Genomic DNA, 11193 nt, shown 5'->3' with positions numbered 1-11193 from the left:
GATCATTTCCTAGATAACCTCATTCAAGCTGGCGAAATCGTTCTAAACAAGGCCCTTAGGTAAGTCCAACGTTGTGTTACATATTTATTTTCCCTAGCGACCATTTCTATGGTTTTCAACGAAGATACTCATATCGAATAAATGATAAGCATGCGCTGAAAATGTGGGAAAAACGTGCTTTGAGGAAACTCATGTAAAACACTAAGTATTTCTGAAGTCACTGTTGGGTTGTCACCATGTCCAGGAAGCGCATGAAGCTATGAATCAGTTCGCGGAGTTGAAGTCTCCAAACTCCGAAATAGTCCGGGCGAATTACAACAAACTTTCCGAGCATATTCGGCGACTAACGCCTCAGGGGATCCAGTGTAGTGTTTTTTGTGGAGGAGTTAACTGCAAGTATGAAAATCCGGAAAATTGGAAACCTGAAAATTTGGCCATCCAAGGGATTTATTCGCATTGGTAACTTTTATTCATATCTTATTTAGAATTTTTGATTTAATCCATACTATTTTTTATTTATTTAGTAAATATATAAAACTCTTTTTTGATAAACTATCGGAGTATTTTTTTCAGCACAATTGTAAATCAGACAGTTGTTAAATAATCGCTCTCCGGGATTGAGTAACTTACAAACTATTTGGCCAATCTAGCTGAGATTTAGTACACTTCAATAACTCATTAATTGTCATAATTTCAAGTAGCTATAACTATATTAAGTACTTATATTATGTCGTTATCCAAAAAAATTACTAAAAATTTTAAATTAATAAACAAATAAGGGTTTTTTGCAATTATCTCGGTTAGTTGTTTATGTATTTTAATTTAGAAACTCGCCAATCAAAGAACTTATTAACATCCACAATTTTATTCAAACCATTTTTCGCTAAAATATATAAGAAACTTTTCATAGTCAAAAATAATTCTTTCACTTTTAAGATTGTTGAAAAAAAAAAAAACAAAACAAAATCACTTGTAATCAGCTTCAAGGATTTGTTATCGGCTATCCCTCAAATACCTTGTAGAATTTTCAAATCCTATATAAGGTTTTCTCGGTTATTTTTTTCTTTGCTATCCTATTAGTCCAGGCAGGACCTGTTTTGAATTGGGCATTTTCCATAGGAGTCTATTTTTTGCTGGAATCAGTTCAGGATGTACCGGGTGTCCCAATAAGAATGGCTCTCGGCCATATCTCAGAAACCGTTTATAGTATAGCTTTAAGAAAAAAATATTTATAACAAAAGTTGCCTCGGGAAAAGCCTGGAAATTATTTTCATAATTGTAGGTCGTTGGCTAGAGGGCGTAATTGAGTATCAAAAATTAAAAAATCAAAATTTTACAAAATTTACCTAATGAAAGGGCACTGGAAATACAATCATCGTATTTTTAATAAAAGTCTGCACGCATATTTGATTTCACAAGTTTAAGTCTACCTTTGCAAATAAGAGGTGGGGGTGAGTAGGAACCTTCTTATGAAAAAATGGCTGTAAGTCCGGTTCTGCTAATCGAATTTTGCCTACTTGGTCTTATTGAAAACATTTCTTTTTCGTCAATGTAAAAGTCTTATTTTCGAAATAGCCTAATAAGTAATACGCAAGCTAGAAGGCGTTATTTAATTATTTTCAGAAATCTAGTTTTCTTTAGAAAATATTAAATACAAGTATGCATTTTTAATCTTGAATTACAAAATTAGTCCAAATTAACAACATAATACCGAAAACCGCATGTCGATCCCTTTTTTTCTATCTCGAGATATCTTAAGAAATGTGTAAATTTTAAACATAACTGTTACTGTCACCGGTAAACGAGGTTAAGGAAAAGTAGTGTGCTATGAAGAAAACAAATAAACATTTTCCAGATGTAAACGTATATAATTAATTAAAACAACAATAAGACAATCAACACTATAAAATATAGCAAAGAAATAAAAGCAACTACTTACTTAGTCTCAGTGACTGCCTAAATGTTCAAATTGTTGCCTCATTTTCGATGCCCATCTTTCAAGAGTAGATCGAATAGCAACATATTTAACTGTGTTAGACTTTTATTTATGGAGACAGATTAAAGACCTTGTTTTTGCTGCTAGGCCCACTACTCGAGAAAATATTATCTAGAATCTAGAGAATACGAAAAGCCATCCAAACCATTGCGAAAGCAGAAATTGAGACTGCTGTTCAATCTACTCTGGAAAGAGTAAATGCTTGCATGGAAAATGATGGGCAACAATTTGAACATTTAGGTAGTCACTAAATAAGTAGTTGCATTTATTTCTTTGTTATATTTTATAGTAGTGTTGTTTGTCTTATTGTTGTTTTAATTAATTATATACGTTTACATCTGGAAAATGTTTCTTTGTTTTTTTTCCATAGCACACTACTTTTCGTTAACTTCGTTTACCGGTGCCACTAACAGTTGTTTAAAATTTACACGTTTCTTAAGATATCTCGAGATAGAAAAAAGGTATCGACATGCGGTTTTTGGTATTACGCTGATAATTTGGTCTAATTTTGTAATATAGGATTAAAAATGCATACTTGTATTTAATATTCTCCAAAGAAAACTAGATTTCCGAAAATAATTAAATAACGCCTACTAGCTGGCATATTACTTATAAGGCTAATTCTATAATAAGACTCTTACAAGTATGCAAAATTCGATTTAGCAGAACCGGACTTACAGCCATTTTTTCATAAGAAGGTTCCCATTCACCCCCACCTCTTATTTGCAAAGGTAGACTTAAACTTGTGAAATCAAATATGCGCCGAATTTTATGAAGAATACGATGATTGGATTTCCAGTGCCCTTTCATTAGGTAAATTTTGTAAAATTTGATTTTTTAAATTTTTATATTCAATTACGCCCTCTAGCGGTGGACCTACAGTTATGAAAATAATTTCCAGGCTTTTCCTGAGGCCACTTTTGTTATAAATATCTTTTTCTCAAAGTTGTACTATAAACGGTTCCTGAGATATATCCGAGAGCCATTCTTATTGGGACACCCGGTACATTGTATCAAGAATCACAATATGAGCCAGTCGCAAATCTTGTGCTAATTTTTTTTAACATAATGTGAAAAAAATCCAAAATATTTGCTTTTTGGGCCTATGTTTCGCCTATTACTCGAGAGATTATTCTCATACAAGAAAATTATACAAAATAAAAGTTTCATTTTTTAATTTTAGATAATATTTGACTAGAATGAAAATATAATGTGTGCAAAAAATGAAGTTTTTCGATTCAATTTTTTCATAATCATAATTTTGCAAATTAATTTTTTTTTTTGCGGAACCAGGATTGCAAAATTATTATGCAAAAATTATTAAACCGATTCCAATTAAATTTAGCACACGTTTCTGTCGTATTATACAGTTTTTCTAGGAAAAATATGAAGACTGTAAGTTATGTTTAAGGGGACGAAAAAATAAGGAGAAAACTCCATTTTTTGCACTTTTTTCCCAATTATTGCTATTTTTAAACAATATACTTTCCATTTGTATCTATCTAGTCAAATATTATGTAAAATTGAAAAATAAAACTTATATTTTGTATAATTTTTTCTCCCATCAATATCTCTCCAGTTATAGGCTAAAATATGGGGCAAAAAGCAAACATTTTGGATTTTTTTTTCAGATTTTATTAAATAAAAATTAAGTACAAGTTCTGCCACTGGCGCATATCGAGATTATTCATACAAGGTACATCTTGAAGTCATTCCACCAAAAAATAGAAAAATGAAAAATGTTTATTATGGTCTGATTTTCGACAGATTTTACCTGGACTATATTTGATGTCAAAGTTAATTTGGCTTACTTTCTTCTAACTTTGTAATTTTTGAAGATTTGTGTCAAACGAATCTTCAAAAGAATTTTTATTTTATTATATTTATTTTATTTTAACTCTTTATAGATTTTTCCCTTTTCTCTTATTTTCAAGACTTCGATTGATCACCACCAAGTCCCATTTTTCTTGAGGCTTTTCCAAGTATTTCAATTATGATAAATCTAATAATACTACACTGTATTTGGAAATACACGATAGGACAGTGTTCATGGCATATTATTTCAACGGTCTTTACAGTCTGCCAAAAATTTTGTTAAAATAGGGATCTTTTTTTTTAATAAAATGCACTTTTCAGCAAATTATTTGTTTTACAATATACTCTGTTTGCTGGGGTTTGCTTCTTTCTCTTAATGTTTTTTCACCTGATATGACAACATCCAGCTAATCGCGTCCACTGCTGGACATAGGCCTCCCTCAGTTTTTTGAGTCTATATAGCAAAGGATTGCAAAATTATTATGCAAAAACTATTAAACCGATTCCAATTAAATTTAGCACACGTTTCTGTCATATTATACAGTTTTTCTAGGAAGAATATAAAGACTGTAAGTTATCTTTAAGGGGACGAAAAAATAAAGAAAAAACTCAATTTTTTGCAATTTTTTTCCCAATTATTGCTATTTTTAAGCAATAAAAATTATACTTTCCATTTGTAGCTAGTCAAATATTATATAAAATTGAAAAATAAAACTTAAATTTTGTAATATTTCTCATTTGCCAATGAGATAATATCCATTTTAGGAGACATGAACGCAAGAGTCGGTAACATAATTATACCAGGAATAAAGCAACGATTCAATGAAGGCAACAAAAATAAAAATGGAGAACTACTTACTAACTTTTGCTCTCAGAACGAATTTCGAATAAACAATACGTTCTTCAGACACAAAGATCAACAAAAATATACATTCCAAAATACAAGAGGACACAGATCTGTTATTGATTATATATTGACAAACAGAAACATCCACCACTCTCAAGTACTAGACATACGATGTTTAAGTGCAGCTAATATTGGAAGCGATCACAACCTAGTACTTGGAAAAATCAAAATAGAGCTACAAAGAAACAGGAAAGAAGACCCTGTTGAATGTGAGACAAGAATAATGGTAGAACAGCTAAGAGACTTGTCAACACGGGATCTATACCAGAGAAGACTGCAAAAAGTACTGAATGAAAACTATATTACACCGGTTGAAGACATAGAAGAAAGTTGGAGGAAGATCAGAGATAATATCAAAATGGCAGCAACGGAAGCACTTGGAGAACGTAAGATAAGTAAACATATACGAAAGAAAAGGAGAACTCCATGGTACTGTGAAGAAATAAAAATAAAATGCCAAGAAAAAAAGAAAATCTACCTAGCAAACAAGTCCAAAAGAACGAGACAAACATATGAAGAATATAAAAGAGTACGAAATGAATTAAACTCAATAGTAAGAAGGAAGAAAACAGAACATTGGGAAGCATTTTCAAAAGAGATGGAGCACGACTTTTATGGGATGCAAAAGGAAATGTGGAAAATGATAAGAGGTCAAAGAGCAGAGATGAAGAAATTGATAGAAGTAAAACATATTGATACAAATACAACTTACCTAAAAAACCTCTATCAAACAGCTAATCACAAAGAACTGGAAACACCAAGATTAGAATCGGATGAAAAAACAGAAATTAAAGAGGAAGATATAAAGAACGCCTTAAAAAGATGAAAAATCCAAAAGCTCCTGGGAAAGATGGAATAGCTGATGAAATTTTAAAATACGGAGGAGATGGACTTCACAAAGAACTGAATATCCTTATAAGTAAAATAATAAATACAGGAAGAATTCCAGAAGAATGGAGAACCACTCAAATGATAGCGTTATTTAAGAAAGGAGATAGGGCAGACCCCAGTAACTATAGAGGGATAAATTTACTGAGCACTATACTGAAACTCACAACAAAAATACTTATGGAGAAAATAATGGCGTGCATAAATATATCGGATGAACAACAAGGATTTAGAAGTGGAAGATCATGTAACGATGCAGTTTTTGTGATAAGGCAAATAGCGGAGAAATCATTAGAATATAACAAACCAGCCTTTTCTGTTTCATAGAACTAGAGAAAGCGTTTGATAGAATCCAATTAAAGGATGTGATACACCTACTATATGAGAAAAATTTACTACTGGATATCATAAAACTGATAGAAAACATAGATGTAAGAAATAAAATAGAAATGAAAGTCAATGGAATAATAACAGAACCCATAGAAACAAACACAGGAATCAGGCAAGGAGATTCACTAAGCCCTCTACTGTTTAACATAATCTTGGATGCAATAATAAAACAAGTGAAGAAAAAAAGAGGGTACAAAATGGGCAATAGAGAGATAAAAATACTCTGTTACGCTGATGACACCGTGTTAGTAGCAGAGTGCGAAGACGACCTACAAAGATTATTGCACGAGTTCAACATTAACGCAAAAGAAATGAATATGAAAATATCAGCCCAAAAAACAAAAAGCTTAGTAATTGCCAAAGAACCAATAAGATGCAAATTGGAGTTAGACGATCAAATTATACAAAAAGTAATGACTTTCAAATATCTGGGAATTAATCTATCAACCGACAACAATATCGAAGAAGAGGTAAAAGACCAAATAATTAAAGCCAGTAGAACGGCCGGATGCCTAAACGACACATTTGGAAAAACAAACACCTAAGATTGGAAACAAAGGCCCGAATATATAAGTCAGTTATTAGGCCAGTTATGACTTACACGGCCAAAACAAGACCAGATACAAGCGAAACACGAAGACATCTCTGGACCTCGGAGGTAAGCTACACTATGTCATTTCGAGCAACTGTGTTTAGCGTGTGTTTGCAACAAAGTTTAGAGCACTTAGAATGTTAATAAAAATCTGATATATGTCATAATGGGTTGATAGACAATACGTCTATATTTTAATGATAATATATAACCGATTTCTTTAATCCAACTATTAAAACAAGTGGATTAAAAAAACTTGTTAAAAAAACACCATGTCGACATAGTGTAGTTTACCTCCGAGGTCCAGATCTGGAAACCAACGAAATGAAGATCTTAAGAAGGATTGCTGGAAAAGGACTACAGGATAGGGTAAGAAGTGAGGAAATCAGACGCATATGTGGGGTAGACAATATAAATACCTGGGTAAAGAACAGAAAAGAAGAGTAGAATGAGCACATAAGCAGGATGTCTGAATCAAGGATAGTAAGAATAGCCAGGGACAAGTCACCGTTAGGCAGGAGAAGTATACGACACCCAAGGAAAAGATGGAATGACAACTTAGGGGCAGAATGAAAGGCACCGTTGAAGAAAAACAGGCAGTACTGCCTATATAGAAGAAGAAGAAGAAGAAGAAGAAGAAATTTTGTATAATTTTTTTCTCCCATCAATATATCTCTCCAGTTATAGGCGAAAATATCGGACAAAAAGCAAACATTTTGGATTTTTTTCAGATTGTGTTAAATAAAAATTAAGTACAAGGTCTGCCACTGTCGCATATCGAGATTATTGATACAAGGTACATCTTGAAGTCATTCCAGCAAAAAATAGAAAAATGAAAAATGTTTATTATGGTCTGATTTTCGACAGATTTTACCTGGACTATATTTGATGTCAAAGTTAATTTGGCTTACTTTCTTCTAACTTTGTAATTTTTAAAGATTTGTGTCAAACGAATCTTCAAAAGAATTTTTATTTTATTATATTTATTTTATTTTTACTCTTTATAGATTTTTCCCTCTTCTCTTATTTTCAAGACTTCGATTGATCACCACCAAGTCCCATTTTTCTTGAGGCTTTTCCAAGTATTTCAATTATGATAAATCTAATAATACTACACTGTATTTGGAAATACACGATAGGACAGTGTTCATGGCATACTATTTCAACGGACTTTACAGTCTGCTAAAAGTTTTGTTAAAATAGGTATCTTTTTTTTTAATAAAGTGAATGCACTTTTCAGCAAATTATTTGTTTTACAATATCCTCTGTTTGCTGGGGTTTTCTTCTTTCTCTTAACGTTGTTTCACCTGATATGACATCATCCAGCCAATCGCGTCCACTGCTGGACATATGCCTTCCTCAGTTTTTTCCACTTTACCGCTTGTAGCCAGTTTCCCGCTATTATTTTTATGTCGTTGGTCCATCTAGTCGGTGGTCGTCTTCGGCTTCTTTTATAGTTTCTGGGCCTCCATCTGGGCCAATATACAACAACGATGCAGAGGCACAAAAAACAACAATGGATGACTGATGAAATCCTGGAATTGATGAAGCAGAGAAGAAAACTGAAAGATAACAAAACAGAATACAAAGAAAAACAGAAACTAATTAAACAAAAAATAAAGGTAGCTAAAGAAAAATGGATGGAGGATAAATGCAAGGAATTAGAAAAGTTGAATGAAAAACATGATACGTTTAATATGTTTAAAAAAGTTAGAGAAGTAGCTGGTTTTTATTATAAGAAAACTCCACATACTATAACCGATTCGTCGGGAAAAATGATAATAGACGAACACGAAATTCGAACTACCTGGTATAATTATATAAATGAACTGTATAATGATGATAGACCCGAAGAACTGGACACTTTAGATGAAGGTGAAGGACCAGAAATACTAAAATCAGAAATACAACATGCTATAAAATTGGCAAAAAACAAGAAAGCCGTTGGCCCCGACAACATACCTACAGAAATGTTAAAGCTCATAAATGAGGAAAACATTGGAATACTAGTCAAACTTTTCAATGATGTTTATTCGACTGGTGATATCCCTGAAGATTGGTTAAAGTCCGAATTCATAACCCTACCAAAAAAACAACGTCCGAAAAACTGTAGCGACTATAGAATGATAAGCCTTATGAGCCACACCTTGAAAATCTTTGTACGTATCATCCACAGTAGAATCAGAGATAAATGTGAAGAAGACCAGGATGAAACACAATTTGGCTTCAGAAATGGACTGGGAACCCGGAACGCACTCTTTGCACTAAATGTGTTATTGCAGAAATGCCGAGATCAAAGGAAAGACGTCTTTGCTGTATTTATTGACTATGAGAAGCCTTTGATCGAGTACAACATCACAAATTAATTAAAATATTAAAGGATAAAGGAGTTGATAGTCAAGATGTGCGAATCATAGAAAAATTATACTGGCGTCAAACAGCGACAGCTTGCATAAATCGAAAATCAACAGAAATATGCAAAATACAAAGAGGTATCAGACAGGGTTGTATACTGTCCCCACTGTTGTTCAATTTGTATTCAGATAGAATATTTAAGGAAGCGCTGCATAATTTGGAATGGGGTGTGAAGGTTAATGGAATTCTGATAAATACAATCATATATGCAGACGATACAGTTATTTTAAGTGATGCTATGAATGGATTACAACACCTTTTAAATGCCATTGACACAGTGGGAAGAGAGTTTGGCCTAAATATAAACTGTTCAAAAACAAAATACATGGCATTTAGCCGTTTGGACCATCAAGATTCACGTTTATATGTTGATGGTCATATAATTCAAAGAGTACCCAGTTTTAAATATCTTGGTTGCCATATTACTGAACAACTAGATCCAGATAAAGAGATAAAATGTAGAATCGAGATAGCCCGCACGACATTTTTAAAAATGAGGTCATTCTTCTGTAATGATACCTTGCAACTTCAACTTCGAAAGCGCATGATTAAATGCTACATTTGGTCAGTCCTCTTGTATGGTGTCGAAGCATGGACATTAAAAATATCCACCATTAACCGTTTGGAGGCCTTGGAAATGTGGCTGCACAGACGTATTCTGAAAATACCATGGACGGCTATGCTGACAAATGTGGCAGTCCTTAAGAGAGCAAATGCTACCCGCGAGCTGCTTGTTAACATCAAATATAGAAAGATGGCCTATTTTGGACACGTAGTAAGGGGAGACCGGTATAATATTCTTCAACTTATTATGATGGGTAAAATCGAAGGCCGCAGAGGAATTGGTAGAAAGCAGGCCTCTTGGTTGAAGAATATCCGGGAGTGGACAGGAATAAAGAAAGCAGAACACCTATTTAGAATAGCTCGAGACAGAGACAGTTTCGCCATGTTAATCGCCAACGTCAAGGGGACTTGATAGGGCACGTTAAGAAGAAGAAGGGCCTCCATTCTATGAATCATCTTATCCACGGTCCATCTTGTGTTCTAGCTAAGTGTCCTGCCCAGTTCCACTTAAGCGTCGTAGCTCTTTCGATGACGTCTTGAACTTCTGATCTTTTCCTGATTTGTTGATATGTTATGAGGTCTCAAAGGCTCACGTTCAGCATTGCAGGTTCCATGGCTCGTTGTGTAACTCTGAGTTTATTCGCACATGTTATGAGATAGAGTACAGAAGTACAGATATACGACGGAGATGCAAGGTGGATAACATTAATAACTGGGTAAGAAACAGAAGAATAGAATGGAATGACCACATAAACGAATGTCGAATGACAACAAATAGGGTAGTCAGGACAGCGAGAGACGGTTCCCCAATAGAAAGACGATCAGTGGGAAGACCACGAAAACGATGACAACTTACTAGAGGCATATTGAAAAAACAGACAGAGTCATGTCTATACAAAAAGAAGAAGAAGAAGAAGAAGAAGATAATATGACATACTGTATATCTATCAGGGACGTAACTACGATGTTGGGGGCCCCGGGGCAAATGTGATCTGGGGGCCCCCTACCGGGAGGTCTGGGGACTTTACCCCCAGCGCATGGGGGGATCCGGAAAATGTTTGATAAAAAAACCCCTTGAAAGCGCATTTTCCCTCCTATGTGAACACCACACTCTCTTCTTTCTTTTTTTTTTCAGCATATCCTGCAATAACTATAAAATTAGCAGCACTAATGATTACAGCTTCATCTGTATCTGACATTGCGGACGGATTATCAACGAATGCGTTCGTTCGCTACAATGTAAATGGTCTTACTTGGTACCGAACGAATAACCAAGCGAACACCTACGAATTCGTTTCTTCGTTCGTGTTCACTTTGATTTAAAAGCACCTTAAGGTGCCTTAAGCTACTGCAGTGTGAGCCAAGCACACTCAGTGAAGCTGGTCAGTGTACTGGTGGGACTGATCCTAATGTGCTCATTTTATCTTGTATACCTTTCTTTTCAATATGTGGTTCCTTTCACGTACCAAGATGTGGTCTGGGGTAAATTGATTAAGACAAAGTAGCTGAGACCTGGGGTCCCTATTCCGGTTGCATTTTAGTTTTTATTTCGCCAAAATACCTAATTTCCTCAGTCACAATTTATATGTTTACGAAAGGTCTCGGGGGCCCCAGCTTAGCCCGGCC

General features: G+C 34.1%; 1 protein-coding gene across 1 annotated transcript in view; it reads left to right on the top strand.

Annotated features, from left to right (window-relative positions):
- The first annotated feature begins 221 nt into the window (after positions 1–221).
- LOC114337384 (protein tyrosine phosphatase domain-containing protein 1-like) overlaps positions 222–11193 on the top strand; it is a 229024-nt gene continuing 218052 nt past the window's right edge. The window contains exon 1 of the mRNA XM_050663166.1: positions 222–459. Within this exon, the coding sequence (XP_050519123.1) occupies positions 260–459 (200 nt within the window). The 5' untranslated portion in view covers positions 222–259. The remainder of the gene's footprint in view (positions 460–11193) is intronic.

The sequence above is a fragment of the Diabrotica virgifera genome, chromosome 10, assembly GCF_917563875.1.
Source record: "Diabrotica virgifera virgifera chromosome 10, PGI_DIABVI_V3a".
In the NCBI taxonomy this organism is placed as follows: domain Eukaryota; kingdom Metazoa; phylum Arthropoda; class Insecta; order Coleoptera; family Chrysomelidae; genus Diabrotica; species Diabrotica virgifera.
Note: the sequence above shows the minus strand (reverse complement) of the source record. Positions and strands in the feature narration are given on the sequence as shown.